The sequence below is a fragment of the Vigna unguiculata genome, chromosome 8 (genome assembly GCF_004118075.2).
Source record: "Vigna unguiculata cultivar IT97K-499-35 chromosome 8, ASM411807v1, whole genome shotgun sequence".
NCBI classification, from domain to species: Eukaryota; Viridiplantae; Streptophyta; class Magnoliopsida; order Fabales; family Fabaceae; genus Vigna; species Vigna unguiculata.
Window position 1 is genome coordinate 3056755 of NC_040286.1, and position 23301 is coordinate 3080055.

General features: G+C 31.6%; 3 protein-coding genes across 3 annotated transcripts; 2 read left to right on the forward strand and 1 right to left on the reverse strand.

Annotated features, from left to right (window-relative positions):
• The first annotated feature begins 6965 nt into the window (after positions 1–6965).
• Positions 6966–7723, forward strand: LOC114194226. The gene is made up of 2 exons (XM_028084339.1): positions 6966–7257; positions 7419–7723. The coding sequence occupies exons 1-2, from the start codon at positions 6966–6968 to the stop codon at positions 7721–7723; spliced, it is 597 nt and encodes a 198-aa protein (XP_027940140.1).
• A 2232-nt stretch (positions 7724–9955) lies between these two features.
• On the reverse strand, positions 9956–12067 carry LOC114194227. The gene is made up of 3 exons (XM_028084340.1): positions 11310–12067; positions 10857–11171; positions 9956–10667 (listed from the first exon to the last, which is right to left on the reverse strand). Exons 1-3 carry the CDS (start codon positions 12065–12067, stop codon positions 9956–9958), a joined length of 1785 nt encoding a protein of 594 aa, XP_027940141.1.
• A 5975-nt stretch (positions 12068–18042) lies between these two features.
• On the forward strand, positions 18043–21825 carry LOC114194633. Its single transcript, XM_028084981.1, has 5 exons — positions 18043–18415; positions 18510–18637; positions 18735–18847; positions 20819–21004; positions 21476–21825. Exons 1-5 carry the CDS (start codon positions 18126–18128, stop codon positions 21503–21505), a joined length of 747 nt encoding a protein of 248 aa, XP_027940782.1. The 5' UTR covers positions 18043–18125; the 3' UTR covers positions 21506–21825.
• The last annotated feature ends 1476 nt before the right edge of the window (positions 21826–23301 follow it).

Genomic DNA, 23301 nt, shown 5'->3' on the forward strand with positions numbered 1-23301 from the left:
TATTTACTTAAAATAATCATAATGAAGAGATTTGTGTTAAAATGGAATTTGTATTGATGATTAGGTTTGTTTAATTGTGAGCATTATGATGTGGGGTTGTGATGAAGTGAAACGTGGTGAAGTTGGGTACAGAGGGATGGAGAATGGAGAGGTGCTGTGGTACAATGACATTGACGCCTCATCAAACACAGACACTGTGGTCCTTCTTTTGCCACGTGTCCTTAAAATAATAAGCCCAGTTTTCTATGTATATGTACCCTCTTCTTATTTTTCTTTAAAATTAACTCTTATGTATTCTATCTTCAATTCTCAAATAATAATTATTTTTTTTTTCAATTTTTTACACATCCTCACGCACCTTTTTATGGCAAAAAAAAGGTTTTAAAAATTCATACTTTCTGTTTATACTATGCAAAAAAAAAAAAATCAGTAATGTAATTTTGTTCAGGTTTCTTAAATATCACTTCCATTAAATGAATGGGAAAAAAAGATATCCAATTTTAGTTATAGGAAGAGATTTTGAAGTTGCATGATATGATACGATATGTATTGTTAGAAATAGAATTGTATTATTTTCATTGTATGTGTATAAAAAAAGAAGGTAGGGAAAGTGAGAGATGGTGAAGGTATGGGGAAAGGAGATAAGAAAAGGAAAAAAAAAATTGAAAAAAAAAAAAAGAGATAAGAGAGAGTGAGTGAGGAAGAGAAAGGTTTGTTGGGCTTAAAGAGAAGGAAGAGGTTCGCCTCCCCTCGGCCGACAGGTTTGGGCTGGGGCCCACTTATCATTTATGCTTGTCCTATTCGTCTCACCCTTTTTCGTACATCTAACGCCCCTTTATTGCTCGTGGGCCCCACACCCTCTCTCTCTCTCACTCTGCCTCACTCCCCCAGACACAACACAACCACTTCTCCCAATTCTCTCTTTCTATCTCTTTTTAACCAAACATAAATACAAATTAATTACTTTTTCAAAAGGGTAAAACTGTAACACTACTAATTCATTCGTGTTTTTGGTAATCCAGATATTATTAGGTTGAATTTGAGTCATAAGTTTTGATAGAATATTATTATTAGTATTACTCATCCTTTTTCCCACTTTAATAGTAGTGATAGTGTAGTAGTAATAACAAGAGAAAAATAAAATACAATTATTCACGTAAATGTCAAAGTTTAAGGTCTAAGATTTCAAATTTTGGGAGAGTTAGAATTTTTGGATTAACTATATCTTGTAATGTTGTTCATTTTGTAAATACATGTATTAATTTTAAAATTTACTAAAATTAATTTTGTTTTTTTGTCATGTTAAAAGTGGAGTTTAAGTCTAACTCAACATCACAAAATCGACTTGTAAGATAAGTTTTGCACCCTATTTATATATTGTTAATTGGTCTTATCTTTAGTTGATGTGTGACTTCCAACATGCCAGTCACAAATTTAAGCTTTATTTACACTAATTTACAAGACAGATCAAATAAATTACAGTATTGTGCCTAAAAACTCAAATGCTAAGGTATACTTTTGTAATTTATAATGTTTGAATAATTAAAAGATTAAAAATATAAATTGTGACATACTCCATTTAAAAATTGTTAAGTCTAAATTTCTTAGACACAATTCCACGTAATATGGGTGGTACTAATATTCACAATAATTAAAATAAGATGAAAGAGTGGAATAATAATAAACTAGAAATAAGATCAACAGTACACGAGGAATTACGAATTACGTATAAATTATGAATTATGTGACAAAGTTATAATATGTAAATTACGAATTATGTAATTTGAGAATATTGCATTTTTTATATATATAAATAAACTATAAATAGATAATGCAGATCGACATTTTGTGTAACCCTTTTAGTTTTTTATGTGTATTTTTTTCTCTCTATAGATGTGTGTATTAATGGAATTTAAATAGATGTTTTTCTTCTGGTTTTATAAATAAAACGAATGAAAAAAGTTTTTCCCTCCTCCCCGACAGAAAAGTTTTAATAATTGTTGCAGGATAGGGATATTTGCCTCAATAATTGTTCTCTTCTTCAACTATTAAATTTACTCATTCAATTCTTATTTCTATCGTTTAATAATTTGAAGAAGGCAACTATTTATTTAAATTTTAAATAAATTATTCAATCATATTCATATTGATCGACTCAATTATATGTGCAATATATTAATTGAGTGCTAATAACTTTGAATTATTTTTTTCTTAAGAACTGCTATATATCTTCCAAATCTTAGGGAACTATGAATATATATATATATATATATATATATATATATATATATATTATAAATTAATTTTATTTATAGTTGATAATGTGAAACATTCAACGTGAAGTGAGATGAGTTATAATATTATATACGTTATTATATGTCATATTATTAGGTATGTTATTATCATGTTGCATGTATCTTACTCTTAAATATGATACAATATGTTTAAGACCTTTAAAACAAAATTTATTGAACCAATCTTCTTCATATAAGTTTTCCACTTAAAGTAAGAGTTTATCTTTGTTAATGATACATTTATTATTTTTGTATAAACTTGTTACTAAGATTACAATATCATTCAACGAAAACAACATGTTAGCAAGAAGAAATATGTTAACAAACAAAATGAAAAAAATTATGAGTTAATTCTCTTTATAATAAAAACTAACAAGTAATATTTATCGATACACCAATGTAGTAAGGGTTTTTGGTCCCGGTTGTTTTTGATATTCTGTCTCGATTCCAGAACCGAGGCATATTAGAACGATGCCAAAATAGGATAGCTTTTGGTATCGGGTGTGAACTGAAGTCATAGAACTACTCTTCTGCCTCGGTTCTAATGTGAAGCGAAGCCATTTTGTAAAAAATCAGGAGCTTGCGTTTCTAGCCACAATGGCTCGCAATAGTTTTTCGTCGTAGTGACTAGTCAATCAAAAGTACTTTTGTAACTGAGGTCTAAAGTCTCTTTACTATATCAATTTTCAGAGATCCAAGACAATATAGTTAGATAAAATTACAAAAATGTCACTACCTCTTCATAAATTTCGGTTTCACTGTAACTAAACTCTATAAAACGAAATAAAATGTCAAATCCGCACCGATAATTAAAAACGATAAAAAAACGAACACGTTCCACTGCGATATGCGAGAATTCAAAGGTACATTCAGGTCCTAGTTTTGATACAACAAGAACAACCGTTGCACTACTTTCAATTACCTTTTCCTGCTTTCCAAACTAACTTTTACTTTTAAATCCAAAAACATTTGGAAAATATTGCACTTCAACGTTGTGTGTTCAACTCCACCCATCCATCAATCAATTCATTAATCAATTAATTAATAACATTTAGTTATTGCTTGTTGTTAGGTCTCCAACAATAGGGAAGAAAAAAAAAGTTGTAGCTGTTGTTGTACTCATGACATCCATTAACAATGTTTTTTTTATTACTAGATTGTTTCAAAGAACACAACACCCTAGGCAGAGAAAATGTTTGATTATGGTGATGGAGCATAGCTCTGAGTATTATGTACGTGGATTGTTTATGGAACAAGAAAATGAGAAGACATCTTCTTCAAGAAAAGTATTGGTAAAATCAAGAACAAATGGATCTTAGTTGTTTCATTTTTTTTTATTTTTTACTTTTTTATGCCCTAAAAATTGTTTCTCGTGCCAAATTTTTATTTTATTCTAAACCACGTTACTCACCAATCCCCTTGGCTAAGTTAATCACAGAGTAATAGTGGTTTGATTTGAAACATCAAGAAGACAAAGAAATGTTCGTTTATGGAAAACATAAAAAGAATACATTATTATTTTTTTCTTCAAATTGAATTCCTAGCCCAACACTTATTGGGCTTGCTATTTGTGGAAAGTGCCACGTGAAGCAATGATTACATAAGAAAACATTACTAAACCTTACTTTTTATTTATTTATTTATGAGATTAAGTTTAATACACAACTACGATATAAGGTTTATAAATGGAGTTTTGAGTTCAAGAGATTTAAACAAGATTTGACATTAACAATTTGTATCATTTCAAAGTTTCAAGGAAAATTGTATTTTGAGACAATTTTTTGATACAAATCTTAACTATCAAAAGTTATAATCGTTTTGGGCTCCTATAACTATTTTTTTTAGTTCATTAAGGCCCAATATCATATACCAAAAGGTTAAACTTTGAAATAGGAATGGTTTGGAGAAGAGCACAAAAACTGGTAATGCATAAAAGGGAATTATGTTTCGATAATGACTTCAGATTTAAACAAATAATCACGTAAAGTTTTCAAGTGACATGATTTCATGTTAGTTTATTCTATGCAAATTAATTATTCTATGATAAGATTTTATTTCAACAACATTTTGGAATTAACTTCTCTTGCTTCGAACAAACTTATTATTATGCAAGCAAATAACTCTAAAAATACATAACATCTTTGTATAGTTTCCAAGAACTCAAACCTAGAAATCGTAGCATCACAACTAGTTAAGTTACCACAAACTTTCTATTTCTTAAATGATTATACATATGAAATGTATATAAAGAAATCGACAAGATAAAAAAAAAATTGCATTATAGGAGAGAATGAAAGCTACTTTAAATGAAGATTTTGATTGAATAATCTAAAATTCTATCACTATTAATCGGTCAAATCTGAATTGAAAAAAAAATTAATATTATATAAATATAAAAAAATAAAAGAAAATCTATTTTGACTTTAGTATACATTAAAAAGAAAAATAATCTCAAAAGTATTTATTTTTAATTTTTAATTGACATTGAAGAAAAAAAACAATAAAAAATATATTCTTTTTCATCAGTATATTGATGATTTTTTTAGATAAAAAAGTTTATGATGAAAAAAATATTCTATGACAAATAGATTAGTTTATCTTGAATGAATCATCACTAAAGTCAGTGGCATGGAGAAAAAAAAAAATCTTTTTTTTATATCTTTAGTAAACTTAAAAGGTTTAGGGACAATTCAAAATCTTTGTTCACAATTTGTATGTCTAATATTATAATTGTTATCTTCCACACATTCTTGTTTAAGACAAATTAATTTCTCATGCATTGCCTTTTATTTTTGCATGAAAGGTTTGGATTTGTGTGTGGATCTCAATTAATTTATTTGCATGCCATACTATAACTAATTAACAAGACCTCTAAACTTAATTATTATTATTAGAAATGTTAAAACATTGTCAATTCCACAATTTTGTTAGATCAGAACAGCACTGCTGTTTTACTTTTGTTCATTTTTCAGAATCGATATATGTTGAAATAACCTTCATACTGTTTATGTTGATGATGAAAAAACCCTAGAAGATAAATTTGCCTTAAATAACACAAATGCTGTTTAAGGTTGTGAAAACATGTACGTTGTATCATGTGAAGTCCTAGAAGATTCCTACATGATGTCTGAAAAAAAAAAGAGTTTAGCTTGTTCTTTCCAAAATAGATTACATGTATTCTAACTTTCGTAGAATACATAACCCTAGCAGAGTTTAAGGAATATTTTGAGAAATTTGGCACAATAACTGATGCAGTGGTGATGAAAGACAGTGTAACACACAGGCCTAGGGGATTTGGGTTCATCACATTTGATTCAGAAAAATCTGTTGAAGATGTGTTGATGGAAAATAGCTTCCATGATTTGTATGGTAAACAAGTGGAGGTAAAAAGGGTGGTGCCAAAAGAAGAAAATGCTGCTATTCATCAACAAAGATCCAACCTTGGAGAAGGAACCACTTTGGAATGTTTTCCTCTTTATCGTAGGGGGCTTCTCTCTGCACCTCCAATAATCTCTCCTGTACCCCAAAACCTACTTTATTTCCATGTTTACACATGGTTAAAAAATAAGTTACTATCTCTTTTCTCTCTTTCACCGCACTGCACTCCCAAATACCCCTGCACCCCTCACCGCACTGCACCCCCAAAACTCCTGCACCCGCACCCCAATAAAGCAGATTCCCTGCACCTGCACCCTTGGAATCTTTGACCTAAGTTCTTTTATCTTGCACACAACCTCCATGCCTCCACACCTCCACACACTCTCCATCCTCCTTCTCCCTCTTCTCCCTCTTCTCCCACAAAGCAGTTGTTCTCCCCATGCCATCCTTTTCTCCTCCACACACCATTCTTCTCCCCAGCGTCGCCAACCGCCTTTCATCCTTTCCCGCCGCTTCTCCATTTTTTACAATTAAGTACTACTGGTTTTTTAATATTAGTACAGTGCATGTGTAAATTTTTATTTTAATTGATTTTAGTTGTAGCTTTGTCTTAAACCTGCTTTGGAAATAGCCCTGGAAGGTGGGTTGTGTTGATGAGCGGTGTGTATTTGAGAGGAAGGGTTTTGCAGCGTTTTTTTTAAGGAAACGAATTGTGGAATTCGTTTCGTGTGATTTTTTTTTTTAGGAAACGGATTGTGGAATCCGTTTCCCCTTTTTTTTCCAAAACGGATTGTGGAATCCGTTTTTTTTTTAGGAAACGGATTGTGGAATCCGTTTCCCGCTTTTTTTTTTTACAAAACGGATTGTGAGATTCGTTTCTGTATTTTTTTTTTTAGGAAACAGATTGTGGAATCCGTTTCCCCTTTTTTTTTTTTTTTTACAAAACGGATTGTGGGATCCGTTTCCTGTTTTTTTTTTAGAAACTTAGGTGAAACGGATTGTGGAAGCCGTTTCCCACACTACTGAAACGGAACCTGGAATCCGTTTTGGCTGTGTTTTTTGGTTTTCCCATGAAATGTGAAATTCATTTTAGCATCTGATTTACTTCTTGAATGCGTTTAATGTTTTTTATTTAAATTCGTTTCATGTAATTAATTTGATTGTGATCCGTCTTCAATTTGTGAAATTGAACCTGCACTTACTGCACTTAGAGTGTTTTTACGAGGAAAAAAAAAGGAAAGATGAGGGCGAGTATTTATTATTTATTAATTTGTATTTTATTTTATTATAGATATGGTTAGGACACGAGGAAATATATCTAGACGTGGTTCAAATGATGCACCCGAGAGTTCGAGACAGGGTGGTGCACGAAAGAGACCGACAACATCGGCTCGTAGAAGGGGTCAGCATGAGGCTAATGTTATTCATGATGATATTGTTGAGAATGAGGTTTCTGACGTTCCTCAGGAGGACGAGCAGGGGATTGATAACGATGGTGGAGGATTTCCTGGTGGTCCATATGATACATCTTTATTGACCCGGTACCAAGATCATGTTGCACGCACGCATGATATGGGATGGTCAGGTCAGTAAGAAGTTTTTATATAGGTTTAATTTTGTTGTTCTTAAGTATTTTTATTCTTTTTTGTTTCTTTTGTTAGGATCGAGCTGTGAAAGTGGTCTCCCATATCAAAAAAGTGAAGAAATTAGGACGTCCTTACCCTTATGTTGCACCTTTTGTGTTAGCTTCTGGATTATCGCCTTTGTGCGACATTTTATATGAATATATCGATCTTGGGTTAGTATTGGGTTTCGTGGAGAGATGGCATCCCGAAACTAATACTTTTCATCTACCCATTGGGGAGATGACCATCACTTTGGATGACGTATGGTCACTTCTCCATCTTTCCATTAGTGGAAACTTTTGCTCCACTGAAAATCTAGAATATGAAGATTCTGTTGAGATTTTGACGACACTTCTTGGTGTTGACCGGGCCATGGCTTGTGTGGAGCTGAATCAAAGTCGGGGTGCACAGGTCCGACTTAGCTAGTTGAGAGAGTTGTATGACAGCTGTTGTGAAAACGAGCTATGGGAGTTTGCTGCACGTGCATATCTTTTGCACCTTGTAGGGTGCACGATATTTGCTAACAAAAGCGCCACCTATGTTCGTACACATTATCTCGAGCTATTTAGAGATCTCTCCACATGTCGTACATATGGTTGGGGAGTTGCTGCTCTTGTCCACTTATATGAGCAGCTAGGAGATGCCAGCTTTGCAAATACAAAGCAATTAGCTGGATATCTACCTCTTCTGCAGGTACCCATTTATATAACATTTTATTATTTATTTTACTTGTTTTTAGTTTTATATGACAATGGTTAAATGAAATATTATTTGATACAGGCTTGGATATACGAGCACTTCCCTACATTGGGAAGGAAGCAAGTACGGGATACATATGTGGAGACCGAACCCCGTGCTCTACGTTATGTCACTGGACGCGCCATTTCCGCTATAGATGATGTTAGAGTCCAGTTGGATGGCTTGACATATGATGAGATGATTTGGAACCCATATATAGCATATAGAGCTGCTCGACAACTTGTAACACATGGCATGTTTTCTGGCTTCCTGAGGGTTGGTACCGTCGTACAACGTCATTTGCCGGAGCGTGTGTTGCGACAATTTGGCTTCATCCAGCCTATTCCACGACCGCCTAGTTCGGTTCCCATGATGGACTTTGAGGCTATTGATGATCGGTGGAAAAAAGCACAAGCAGTTTGTTGTACATCAAGTGGTCCAAGCACCAACTCCTTTTTCATGTTCAGATGGATATTTGCAGTGGTTTAGGAGAGTCTCCCATCCATACATTTTACGTGGAGCTGAGGCCGACCGACCTAGCCTTGTGCTTGTGTCCCGACTTCATCGAAATTTGCCAGATGACATAACAGTTCAGAGGACGTCACTGTCATCATCTTCCAGTGGTTTATTGGTATGTTACACATTTAGTTGTTCATATTATTAGTAACTTTTAATATTTGACATTAACTTGTTATTATCACAAGGTCTCGTGAAACGCATTGTAGGTGGTCTTCAGCGGATGATAGACTGTAGAGACGTTACTGAGGGCACAGTAGCCTGGGATCGCACTCATGAGTTATTGCAGATGGCTCGAGATGGCGTTGAAGAGGAAGAGACTAGAGGAGGATGTAGAGTTCGAGGTCGACGACCATCTACGTCTGGATAGTCGATTTATTTGTATTTGATGTTAGAATTGACATTTGTATTGGATTTTATATTATGATATTTCATCTATATATGGTATTTTATATTAAGATATTTCATCTATATATGGTATTTTATATTAAGTTATTTAATGTTAGCAATGAGGCCAAAATATTTCCGTCCCTTGGCCAAAGGAGTTAGAATTTTATATATTGGTAAAATAATTACAAACTACAACAGTGAAATACTTAATACAATCAACAAATATCAGTCTTCCATGAGATCTACATAACTACGATCCACTATGTGTAAATCTAGGAATGCTTGCATCCTATCTCTATAAAATGATGCCCACCCTTTTGCCTTTGGGTAACAATTGCTAGATGATATGATATCCACTGTCGGTAATGGACAGCCTTCTTGTAGACGAACCTGTAAATACGCAATTAGTCAATAGAGAAATAAAGTTCTTTATAAAAATAATATATATATATATATATAAACATATATACCTGCACAAAATGAGAATTGTAAACATGTCCGATACAAATTAGTCGATGTTGACTTTGCGAAATAGGTGAGGATGTACGAAGTGGAAATATCGTCAAATTCTGAACTGATGACAAGCACACGAGGATTACATTATACCGATTAGCAATCGCATACCCCATGTCTGGTATAGTCATCCACTTGTCTCGATTAGCCTGTATATAATTAATTAGATTATAATAAAACAAAATCATAAAAAACTTGTAATACATAAATTTTAACATTGGTGTATAGAAGTTATACCCCTGATGGTGATTGAACTAGCAAAGACTTTCTCAGTTCTTCCAGACGATCATAGCCTCCAACTAATGTTGCATATTCATCTCGCCATTGACTAAGTTCTTTGTATAGATCATGTCTGATTAGAGGTCACGACTCCTCACTCATACCCAACAATGCAGCAATGCATCTATATCCACAATGACCGTCCGCCACAACATCGACAACATCGAGTATATGAGGATGAAAAACAGGATTGAACTGTTCTAGCATGGGTATTACTTTCTCTTAAATTATACGTTTGCTCTTCAGCTTGTTTTCTGTTTTTGCAACACATGTGTCTTGTCTTGAGGACTCAATGAAGGCGTCCACATGCTCAAAATAGGAGGGATCACGTTTGGTTGACTTCTTTGATCTATGACTCTTAGCTGCACCTTTCGTCTTAACTTTACTTGGTGGTGGTAACATGGATGCCATGGAAGGGCAAACTATGTCGAGTAATTTATGTTTTATGGTCACTTTTCCTGCAATATCAACTTCTTTGAAAAGATTAAGCAGTAGATCAACCTCCCTCTGAATAGATAATTGCCCTTCAGATTGTGAAGACGAGACATTGGAGAAGCTCAACCTAGTCCACATCACATGAATTTCTTGGAGAGGAATAATCTCAGGATCATATCGTGCTAATTCACACGCACATGGTAGACCATAAGTTTGTTTGAAAATGCAGCCACAACGACTACTATCGAATCCAATCTTCTTTACTCTTTCCAACTCTGGAGCAAGGAGTTCTAAGGCACATCTAGAAATATTTCCCACTAATCTTCTATAATTCAATGCCTTGTAAGAGTCACTGATAAGATTTATACTTCTTTCAAAAGACGCTTTAATTTCGTTATGTTGCAAGATAATAACGTTGTGAATTCCATCCCAACACGAACAAAGGTCTCCCATACTACTTCTAAGAACTTTCTTCAGACTCCAGTGAGCAGACTCAACCCTAGTACAAATTATACAAGGAAATCATATAAACCATTAATAAATAAATTTAATTAATAGCAAAATGCAAATATACCTGTTTGATGTTGTATTCCCCAAATGCATAACTTTGTTAGTCCATGCCTTCACAAAGAATTTCTTGTAAGGAATGATCCACGAGTCGTTAACATATTCAAAGAATACAGGTCACGGCTGGCAAACAAGCTCAAGACGATGAACACACTCGTTGAACTTTAATTCATCTTCACAGTCCATGACATTCTCCCAGGCTTGCAATACAACATCCCATGCATCAACAGAATTTACTAGCATTTTGCACTTTGCCTGCACATTTTTTTGAATGTGGAAACGACATAGAAGATGATAACACTCAGGGAACACAATGCCAACAACATTCATTAGAGCAAGATCCCTATCAGTTACAATGACTTGTGGACCACCCTCGGACGTCATAAACAGACCTCTTAGCCTTTCAAGAGCCCAAATGAAATTATTTTGCTTTTCACTACATAAAAATGCAAAAGCGGCTGAGAAAGTTAATCCTGTTGAGGTCACACCAACAATCTCAAGTAATGGCAACCGATATTTGTTGGTTTTATAGGTACTATCCATTAAGAACACAATATTGAATGAATTTAACAACTTCACAGCATCAGGATGGGTCCAGAACAAATCGCTTACCACATCAGATTCATCAAGACATCTACTAAAATGGATGTAGTGATCACGTTCCAACATCAACATTAACTGTTGTAACTCAGTTCTTGAACCTCTTATTGAACGTTTGTACCTATATCTTGCATTATACACTTGCTTCAGAGTTGTAACATTACAATCATCTTTTTCTTTCAGAGTGAGAAGTATATTTGCAGGTTTTACTTGACTTTTGGTCATATCAACAAGCAACGACTGTTCAGTAGACTTCAACCTACCCGCATAGGGGTGACCAACTAGAGTAGAAGAGACATCGTGATTATTGTAACCACATTTTACGTTCAACACACATCCCTCCCCTTGACAGATGGGTCTCCCTCTCAATCTAAAGGGACAATCACATTTTCTTGTCCCAGATAAACTCGGTTCTACATCACACTTGCATTTTCTATACTTTCCACCTCTTTCACAACCTAATAATACACGGGTCTTTCTTCCTGGTTGTCCATTATATTTATCCGATCTTAGAATAATAACGACAAATCCAAGATTATAAGCAACCCCTCTAACCCATTTAATTAAATCTTCACGTGTTGCGAAAATATCATCGGTTGTAAAATGAGATGTATAATCTTGTTCGCAGATATCATGAACAAAATCAGAAAACTCTGACATGAGACTACAATTTAGCTGAGATTCCGCTTGAGAATCCAAGAAACTCAAATAACTAAAATGATGATCTTCCATAATGAACTATAATAAGAAAAGAAATTTTAATACGTAAATAACCCATCCAGGGTAACCACATAAATGCATAAAGAATGCAACACGTATCACAAAAAACGAGTGAATGCAAAACGTATCAAAAATTGAAAACTAATTGCATCATGATATTCATTGCATGATTTACGTTAGAAAATTCACCAATCACACAGTATACATTCATTCACATTAAAATTTCACCAATAACACAATATACACACCAACACACAAAATCCAAGTATGAAACGGAATACCTATTCCGTTTCACAAACATATGAAACGGATCCAAAAACACATTTGAGAGAAAAGGACAGGCAAATTGGTGAAACGGGTTACAAATTCCGTTTCACATCTTTAAGACACGGATTATGTAATCCGTTTGGAAAAACAAAATTTTGGTTTCTATTTGATGTTCAAGTGTTTGGTATGTCGGACAAAACATCCATGCAAATAAGGAGCGGGAATTTGAACGAAATAAGTGATTCAATTCTATTTCTAAGACGAGGACAGCACTTACACCAATCTTATTCACGACTTCTTTTCTTTGCACATTGTTGTGGAACTGGAATCAAGAAGAAAGAAATGGGGTGTGGGTGTGTGGGTGTAATTTTGAACATATTATTATGCAAGGTTTATTTACCACTAACGTTTAAAAGTAAGGTTTAAAAGTAATGGGGTGAGGGTGTTATTTTTTTTATGAATGGGGTGGAAGCGAAAAAATCATAATTTATGGGAAACGGCATACACTTTCCGTTTCATAAAATATTGTGAAACAGATTCCTTATCAACTCTCATTTATCATCTAACAAACGTACAACAAAAACACCAATGTATTCTTAAATTAGGTGACTTACAACATCCTCACAACCAGCTACGGACATGAGTCATGAACATATATATATATATATATATATATATATATATATATATATATATATATATATATATATATATATATAATTTTGTAATGGATGCGAAAATCAAAATTTATGGGAAACGGATTACAGAATCCGTTTCATAACGTTTTGAAACGACTTCTGTATTCCGTTTCATAAAAAAGTGCAATTTTATGAAACAGAATACAGAATCCGTTTCATAACATTTTGAAACGGATTCTGTATTCCGTTTCCCATACATTTTTACTTTTATCGTGAACCAGCTTTTGTATTCCGTTTGGTAAAATTTTGAAACGCATTAGAGAATCCGTTCTATAAAACATTTCGTTATATAGTTTATCAAACGTAAAACAAATTCCGTTTCACATCAGAAGCAAACAGAAACAACTTAAAACAACTTAAGGTGGTATGAAGGCTAACCTGGATTGACGGAAGTACCACTTGGAGAGGAGATAACGCAGTTACTCACAACCACCTTCCTTCAAAAACCAACCTTCAATCACAATAACCACAATGCAAACTTAAGACACCCAGAGAATAAACAAGATTCCTTAACAAAAATTAATTGAAAGTCATACAAACCAGAAGAGGGACCACCACAGAGACAATGAACAAATGAAGGACAGCTCTCAAGACCACGGACCACAATGAAACTGAGCAAAATTTTAATGAAAGCAGACACTGGCATGGAGAACAAACGGGAGTAGAACGAATAATAATAGTAACGTTGGGGGTGCAGGGATGTTGACGCAGTAAATGAAATGTACTGCGTCCTTACCCACTTTCACCCATTCTCACGGTATATTAAATAAGGGCATAAACGTCAATTTTGGGGTACAAGAGAACTCTTGGAGGTGCAGGGAGAAGGCCCCTTATTGTGTCCATGCATCAAACTCCTATGATTAGTGTCCTATGATTAGTGCTTATCTTCCTTGTTGTTATATACCTATTGTACCCATTATTACTCGGCCATGTCCACAACATTTTTGGTGTTATTTTCCAAGTTCTTCCTTTGTTGGTTGATAGGTAGAAGAACTTATTTTCATAAATATCTTGATTGATGTTTTTAATGTGAGGTTAATGCAAATATTGGTTCTGATTATTATAATTTCTTCATAACATTTTGTTTCAATTTTTGTAAGAAGTATTAACTGACATTAATAATCACATGAAAAAGTATTTAAACCAAGTTTAAAAAATAATCACAGGTTAAAAAAGCACATACATGTACAAAAAGTAATATAAATCATACTTCTGTTTTTTTTTAACCGTCAAAAGGAAGAAAAAAGAAAACCCACACATAACCGTTGTGTGTAAGACGGACTCGGTGGGCTTTTATCAAATCCGGATAATTCAGTCCAATTATTTCCTATTAGGGGGTTTCTTCCTGCACCCCCAATATTTCTTCTGCACCTCCAAATATTCATGCTCTTCCATTTATGCCCTTGGAAAATTAAATAAAAAAAAAGTTTAATTAGGTAGACGCAATTATGAATGGCAGAGTTAGTTGGCTGCCTGAATTAATTACCGGCCAGTCGTTTATATACCATGCACCCCTCTTCAGTTTCACTTACACTTACTTTCACTTTCACTGCAAAAAATTTCGTGGTTGAGGTGTGAAATTCCATTTGCTTCATTTCTTCTCAGAAAAAGAGGTACGCACATTTAGAATAGAAGTTTATATTTGATAAGTTTATGCGTGAGATAAATGTTGGTGCATTTTTAATATTTCATGAAGTCATTTTTATTTACGGAAGTGTCATGCAGAACTCAAGTTATTTTTTCCATATACGGAAGTCGACTTTCGGAAGTGTATATGTAAAACGGAAGTCGACTTCCGGAGACAAGTGAAATTTTATGAAAATCAAATAATTTTTTTCCTTCTACGGAAGTCGACTTCCGAAAATGTATGTGTGAAACGAAAGTCAACTTCCGAAAGTGTATGATTAAATCGGAAGTGGACTTCCGGTGAAGTAAAATGTTTATAGTGTTACGGAAGTGGACTTCTGGTTTTAAAGTGAATATTTCGCCCGGAAGTCGAGTATTTGTTTGGTAAGTAGTGTGGTGAGTAAATTTTTTCCATTTCCGTAGTTAATGGTTTATCTTGTTTTTCTTTTTTTTTCCACTTCCGATGCTTTCTATGTTCTACCATGCTTTTTTTTTTATTTTTTTTTTCACTTTTCCACTCCACTTCCGTAGATGGCTAAGCTTTGTTTTTTCTTTATTTTTTCTTTTTCAGTTTTCCACTTCGCTATACTAAGTTATCTTTTTTCTTTTTTCTTTCACTTTTCTACTTCCATGCTTTTAGACTTAGTAATATTTTAATTTATTTTATTTTGTAATTTATAATTTTGTTACGGTTTGAATAATAACTTATGTTTTATTTATTATTTATTTATATTATTTATTTAACTTTTATTTACATGGATATTTATTTTTTGTTTATACTTTTGTATGTTTTAATTATTATTTGTTTAAGTTTACTATTTATTTATTGTGTGTTTGTTTTATATTTTTGAATGAATATTTTTAATTTTTATTGATTTAAATTTTTTTTTTATTTTTTTATGGTTGAGTGTTTATGTATATTTGATTTTTTTTATATTTATTTAATTGTTTGAGGAATATTTTAATTTTTTTATATTTATTTTATTTTGTAAAAAGTGATATTGATTACTAATATTAGATTATAGGTGGTTAATTTATATTTACTCAATAATTAAATTAATTTAAATTAAAATTATTCAAAATTAAAATTATTTAAAATTATATTTACTCAATAATAAAATTAATTAAAATTTAAATTATTCAAAAATCATAAATAACCAAAATTTTAATTATTCAAAATTATAATTATTTAAATTTATATTTACTGAATAATAAAATTAATTAAAATTTAAATTATTCAAAATGGTAAATAACTAAAATTTTAATTATTCAAAATTATAATTATTTGAAATTATATTTACTCAATAAAAAATTAGTTAAAATTAAAATTATTCAATATCGTAAATAACTAAATTTATAATTATTCAAAATTATAATTATTTCAAATTATAATTATTTAAATTTATATTTACTCAATAATAAAATTAATTAAAATTAAAATTTATCAAAATCATAAATAAATAAAATTTTAATTAATCTAAATTATAATTATTTAAATTTATATTTGCTCAATAATAAAATTAATTAAAATTAAAATTATTTTAAATCGTTAATAACTAAAATTTTAATTATTCTAAATTATAATTATTTAAAATTATATTTACTCAATAATAAAATTAATTAAAATTTAAATTATTCAAAATCGTAAATAATTATAATTTTAATTATTTTAAATTCTAATTATTTTAAATTATAATTTTTTAAAATTATATTTACTCAATAATAAAATTAAATAAAATTAAAATTATTCAAAATCGTAAAGAACTAAAATTTTAATTATTCTAAATTTTACTTTTTTAAAATTATAATTAATTAAAATTAATAATAATTAAAATTAATTAATATCAAAATTATTTACATTAAAATTAAAATTAAGTAAAAAAAATTACGGAACACGTCATTACGTTATTACGGAAGTGGAACTGTCCTTACGGAAGTGGAACTCGCCTATGGAAGTCACGCCATACTCTACGGAAGTCATATGCTCTTACGGGAATCAATAATGTTTACTTTCACGGAACTCAGTTTTAACTACGGAAGTCGACTTCCGGTATTGATGTCGACTTCCGTAAGTGCCATTTTTTTTTCTTTCCAACCTGGTTCTATGGAAGTCCACGACTTCCGAGTTTGTGTTTTTACAGATCTATATTCAAATAAAAAATAATAACTACATACAGCAAACATGGCAGAAACAATCAATAAATTATAAAATTAAAATATACAACAGGATAGCTTTACTTACCTGTTAGAGAGGAATGGGGAAGGGAAGAGGAAGAGCGGACAAAAAAATAGAAGGAGTAGGGCACAACAGTGAGACACGTTAGAGAGGTGAGTGGGGGCAGATGAGAGATTGGGGGGTGTGCGGCGACTAGGGTTGAGTGAAAATAAGTGAAGCATTAAATAGGAGAGAAAAATAGAGATTAATTGATTTAAAATTTAAAAATACTAAAATGGTAATTTTGAAATTTATGAAAAGTTTGGAGGTGCAGAAGAAATATTGGAGGTGCAGGAAGAAAACCCCTTCCTATTAATCTAGTTATAAAGAAAAAAAAAGTCTGTTTTATGTTTCTCTGTTACTACACTACTTGTTTTTTTATCTTTTTCTTGTGTTTTCTATAATCAAAGTTAAGATCACGTTGCAATAATAAAAATATAAAATGATAAATTGAGTAACTCTCTCTAATAAAATGAGAAAAAAAAAGAATGAAAGAAAAAAAGTAAAAAAAATATGGAAAGAAATATCAATTACTAAAATAGCAATGGGTAGAATAACCTATAATTTGACCTTGAAAAAAAATAAGAACAATCAATGAAAGTATAAAATCATCCATTAATTATAGATATAGTTAATATTTTTCAATGTTATTATCTAATACACTATTAACAAATTTTAAATTAACTTTCTTTCTATCATATATTTTTATAAATACTAAATACAAATATAAAAGATAATATTTTTAGTAAATCTGTGCATTTAATATTTTTAAAAAATATTATATTAATTGTAATATTAATAAAAAGATATTTATATGTGTTATAATCTAATGATAAGTAAATAAATAAATAAAATTATAACATGTTGGAAAAATGTATTCAAATGAGCAGGATAAATACTTCTAAGATGATTAGATAAGTATTTACCACAAAAATTATATGACTTAGATTTAATATAAAAAGTATTACATCAGATAATTATCAGTTCAACATAAAAATATGATTTTTTTTGTGTGTGAATATTTTAAAAAAAGTTTAACTGCAGATGTGCTTAGTTATAGTGACAATGAATATAGTAACTTTTTTTTTTTTTGAAAAATCACTTGTCTTTCAACATTTTGCTAAATAATGTTCAAAAATTGGTGTGAAATGGATGATGTTATATATACAGCACAATGAAATCCTTGAAATGAAATCATGTTGTGTGGACGAGAGAGTAGAAACACTTTGGTTCTGGTTGGTGTATCCGAGCTCCTTGAGGAACCATGTTTTTAAAGTGTTCTTCTTTCTCATCGGCATCCAAATTCATCACTGTAACAAACCCTCTGCAGTTCTCAAATCCTGCACCAAAATTCGTCTCTAGAAGAAGCTCCATAACAAGACCCTTGCATCTAACACTCGCCAAAGACTCAGATTCAGCCTCCACTTCCACTTCTTCTCCTCCTTCCTCTTTTGCCAATGACCAACCGGTTTTTGTCACTGGCGAGGATGTTCCATTGGAGGGTGTCATCCAGTTCGAGAAACCCAACTCTTCTGCTCAGATCGAAAAATGGGGGTAATTTCTTTCTTTTCATCAAGTTATCGGTTTTCTTCGTAAAGTTGAAACCTTGTTGAAAAATTTGAAGTGGGTCATCATGCATGTGTTGTAGGCGTGTGGCTCTGCTAGCTGGTGCAGACGTCTTAGCTTTGTTTTTGTTTGCTACAATTGGAAGATATCGCCATGGACTTTCTATTTTAGACCTTGAGACTCTGCAAACTGCTGATCCCTTCATAGCAGGTTTTTTTTTTTTTTTTTTATGTATTTAATTGTGATATTTGTGTTTTTTTTGGAGAGTTTGAGGTTTGAAAATATTTGGTGTTCTAATGTTTTGCAGGGTGGTTTTTGGGTGCTTACTTCCTCGGAGGTTTCGGAGAAGATGGGCGTGGGATGAATGGTCTCTCCAAGGGTGTCATTGCTACTGCTAAGTCATGGGCTGTTGGGATCCCTGTGAGTTAAATGTTTTTTGTTCTTTTGTTGGTTCACTTGCAGCCATCTTGATAGATTTTTAGCAAATAAATTTTGGATTTTACATTAAAAATTTTAATATAACATGTTCACATCACACAAATTTGATCAAGGAAGGGTTTGTTAGAATGTGTGTACTTAAAGGGAAGCTTGAATCCATGCTCACAATCTTGAGCTAACCTGGGTACAATACTTGTAATCTTGATTTAAACCCCAATAATAAAAAGAAGGTTTAAATCCTATGTTGGTTTAAATCCTATCTTGATTTTTCAACAATGTTTGTTTAATTTTACCACTTTTTTTTTCTTGTGTTCAATTTGATTATTTTCCTTGTCATAGTTTAAATTGATGACAAGACACTGTTCACGGTGATATTGTTTGTGTTATGTGAATATTTTTTATTACGTGGCCTAGTAATGATTGTAGTCATTGCAATGTTCATTGTATTTTGAAATGAAATCGGAGATAAAAGGGGAATTAGGATTTGGGAGATAAATTGGTATGAGTTTTTTCATGGCATGATTTAAATGAAATTGTTGGCTACTGTCATGGAACTCTAGAAAATGGAGATAATAGTCATGTTGGTTGTGTTCCAGAAATTGACAAAGAGAACAATGAGGGTGATGAAGTGGAGGTTAGGGGGGTGGTAAAGTGGAGGATGGGAGCTGATGAAGTTGAGGGTCATGGGGTGATAAATTTGAGACTCAGGTCGTGATGAAGTTGAAGGTGAGGGGTGATGAACAAGGATTAAATTTAGTCTCCGTTTGAATTTGAATTTAATTTGTGATATAACAAGGACTAAATTGCATTTAATTTAGTCTTTGTTTTAGTTAAATAATGTTCGATTTAGTCCCTGTTCTAATTAAATAATGTTTGATTTAGCTCCTCTTCATCTCCCCGACTCTCAACTTCATCACCACTTGACCCTCAAATTTATCACCCCGTGACACTCAACTTCATCATTCCCTTGACCCTCCACTTTGTCACCCTCATCGTTTTCTTTGTCAACTCAACATGACTATTATCTTCATTCTCTAAAGGACCGTGACAGTAACCAACAACTTCATTTCAATCATGTCATGCAAAATCCATACCAGAATATCTCCCAAACCCTAATTCCCCATTTTTCCTAATTTTATTTCAAAATATAATAAACATTGCAACGATTACATTCATTATATGGTCACATCATAAAAAACGGTCCACGTGACACAAACAGTGCCATCATGTACAGTGCCCCGTTATCAATTTGATCAGCCTTAAGAAAAAGAACCAAATTAAACACAATTTAACAAAATAGGGACCAAATTGAATGTGCAAAAAAAGAAGGAACTAAATTGAACAAACTGGACCAAAATAGTATTTAGACCTAAAAATAATAAGGGAAAACTATTCTTTGTAAGGTGGCTAGGATTTTCACTCAAATTGTGTAAACAAAACTGTCTATTGTAAGAAATTTGTCAAGTGATATAACTTTGTTTCTTCATTTTGACATCACAGTTGTTTCTGCATTTTGGCATCAAAGTGAGAGTCTAAAACATCATAGGTTCAAATACATGTATGTCTAAGTAACAAAATTAATTCTTATAACCATATTTTTAAAAAACCAAAACAAATCTAATAATTAAATAATGTTCTTCCACCTAAATGTGGCAATTCTTTCAGCAATTTGTGACCTTGTCATGAGCGATGACTTTATCAAGCTTCTTTGTTGGCATTTTTGCTTTAGTGTCATATGTCATTGAAATGAAAAGATTAACAACTCACAAACTGATTTGTAATGTAAGTGAATTGAGTTGAATCAGTAAAGTGTTAGCTATAGATGATTGTAGCTCTTTCACCTGAAGTAAAACTACAATTAAAGATTTTTTACAGGTGAAATTTTTAGTTTAGCCATAGTTAATTATCTTCAGCAAAACAGATAGCATTTATCTCTTCTTGAGTTCTTGGCAGATAGGAATAGCTATAAGGGCAGCAGGTTCAGGTCACCTACCAAATTATGGTTTTGTATTTGTGACTCTGGGAAGCACTGCTGTTTTACTTATTACATTCAGAGCATTACTGTATACTGTTCTTCCAGTTGACAACACCAAAAAGAGTGATGACTACCGTCGTGGTAGTCCCTTTGAACTCTTTGAGGTAAACAAGTTTTTCATCTGTCAGATCTTACGAGTATTATATTTTCTCACACAATTGCCTTTATATAAACATGAATTGTGTTACATATCTGTTACATCTGCTGTATCTATGAATTTGTGTATGTTACCATACAGAATAAACTTTGTTAATGGGGAAATGTTGAATTAAAAGCTGAAGTGTGTATTGTGAATGCTTTTGTTTGCTGTAGCCAGAATAAAAGCTGTGACTGAGAAAAAAGTAAAAGTATAACTTTTGATCCGCACTGCAACAATTCTAATCCAGATTAACTGATGGTTACCAAACCTATTGATGAAGTTATTTTTTTTGTATTATGAAAATTTAGATTTACACAGTAGCATATAATTTCTTCTGTTAGTGTCTACTTCAGCAGCAAAATTTCTAAATACTTTGAACTAATTGTGCATTGGATTCTGAATAATCCTGAACAATATTTGTTCTCTACTTTTGTAGCTGCTCACATCATTAGTTCGGCGGTGGTAGAGAAACGTTGTTGTTCAAGGCAGCATAATGTGTTCGAATCAGAACATTAGTTTCCATCAGTAATCTCCTTGTCAAAGGACATTATTAACTATTAAGGAATCTGAATCATCTGTGGTCTGGTCCATTTGCACTATAGGCTGTCACATTCTGAGATCTCTCAGGTTTTCTTAATAAGTTTACCCTTCATGTTCAATGCTGATAAAATCTGAGATTGTTGTAACTAAATTCATATGATGTAATTTTATATATCTATATAAATTACTATAACACCAATTTAAACCTACAATTTTGATGCACTTGGATACAATTTTTGTAATGCAGTTACCATGAGTGATGCTAATTCTTAAATATTGCATTGTTTATGATACTAATTCTGAATATATTGCACTATTTATGGTTAACAGCCCTTTTATAAATGAAGTCAAATAATAAATTTAGTCCCCTTTAGTTTACTTAAATTCTGACTTATTAAAGCTAGAAGTTTTCTTTTCACTTAGGAGAAATCAAGCATGATAACTTAATAACAGATTGGGAACTTAGGGTTTTCGAACTAACCCTATTTGAATCTTGAAGATACAATTTTATACTTTTATACTTCTGATCTCGTTAATATCATGCACAGTGTTGAATGGATTCCCAGGAGATAACTACTGAATTAAGATGAAAATATTATAACTAACTATATTATTATAACTAATTGAATTAAGATAAATCATATTTAATTTTAGCGTTTTAGGGTTAAAAATGTTTTTAATTTCTAAACTTAAAGTAAAATTGAAAATTTTGTATGTTCTAAATTTTAATATATTTTAATTTTCAGACAACATAAAAATAATGAATATAGTATTTTATTTTAATTATTATGTGATAAATTATATTTGAATTGAAGCGTACTAGATGGCGTAAAGAGCTCAATATCACTGTCTAACTTATCATTTAACGCATTAGAATTTGTTTAGTCTATTATATTTATTTATTTTTAACGTTTAAGAATCAAATTAAAAGTTTAAAACAAAGATGAACAACAATATTTAGAAACTTAGGTAATAATGTGGAAATCGAGTGATTTTTAACTTAAACATAAGTTTTCTTAACATTAGAAAAGGTCTCTATCATAAAATATTTAGTGCTTATTTTTTTAATTGCACTTGGATAAAATATAATTTTTGAGCAATTTAGTATTAATTGAAACTGAATTGATACCTATAAAAATTTTAGCAAGGATCTTATCTTTTACTCTGAATTTGTATACAACTTGGATTCACATTAGCAATAAATGATGATGTTATATTATTAATAGAAGTGGTTGATATTGGATACCTAACTTTTGACAATGGCATGGGTACATAGTGAGTCAAACTTCATATGTTACAAATTCAACTCAACCCTATTTATTTTAAAGACTTAAGTTCTTAGGTTTAAATTTGGACTTTATTTGAAAGGATTTAACTTAGTTTTACGCAAATCAATGATTTGTAATAAAATACAATTTAATCACTGTATAATGAATAATTGGGAAAATCATTATTTTGAATAATTCACTCACTGTTCCAAAGATAACAACGTTATAATATATTTCATTTAAGGTAGGAGACAACCTTCTCTCGTATTTCTCTTTTGGGCCACTTTGTTAAAAATAGATCTGTCTAATTATCTTAACCACAAAGGGATCTGAATTGATTAACAAGCTTTTATATGGTTTAAGATGAATTTTGAATAAATCTTTAGGTTTTAAAGCTCAATTAATCAATTTCGCAGTTCTGGGTTAATGGACTGTTTAAGTCAATCAAGAAAGA

Bases quoted from the DNA above. Each gene is read 5' to 3' on its own strand.
- LOC114194633 (XM_028084981.1), top strand. From the start codon at position 18,126: ATGTTTTTAAAGTGTTCTTCTTTCTCATCGGCATCCAAATTCATCACT. The intron at 18,638-18,734 runs GTTTTTTTTTTT...AATGTTTTGCAG, and splicing joins TGCTGATCCCTTCATAGCAG to GGTGGTTTTTGGGTGCTTAC. The intron at 21,005-21,475 runs GTAAACAAGTTT...CTACTTTTGTAG, and splicing joins GTCCCTTTGAACTCTTTGAG to CTGCTCACATCATTAGTTCG.
- LOC114194226 (XM_028084339.1), top strand. From the start codon at position 6,966: ATGGTTAGGACACGAGGAAATATATCTAGACGTGGTTCAAATGATGCA. The intron at 7,258-7,418 runs GTCAGTAAGAAG...CTTTTGTGTTAG, and splicing joins GCATGATATGGGATGGTCAG to CTTCTGGATTATCGCCTTTG.
- LOC114194227 (XM_028084340.1), bottom strand. From the start codon at position 12,067: ATGGAAGATCATCATTTTAGTTATTTGAGTTTCTTGGATTCTCAAGCG. The intron at 11,172-11,309 runs GTTGTTAAATTC...ATTTTTATGTAG, and splicing joins ACCCATCCTGATGCTGTGAA to TGAAAAGCAAAATAATTTCA. The intron at 10,668-10,856 runs GTGACCTGTATT...AATTTGTACTAG, and splicing joins CTTGAGCTTGTTTGCCAGCC to GGTTGAGTCTGCTCACTGGA.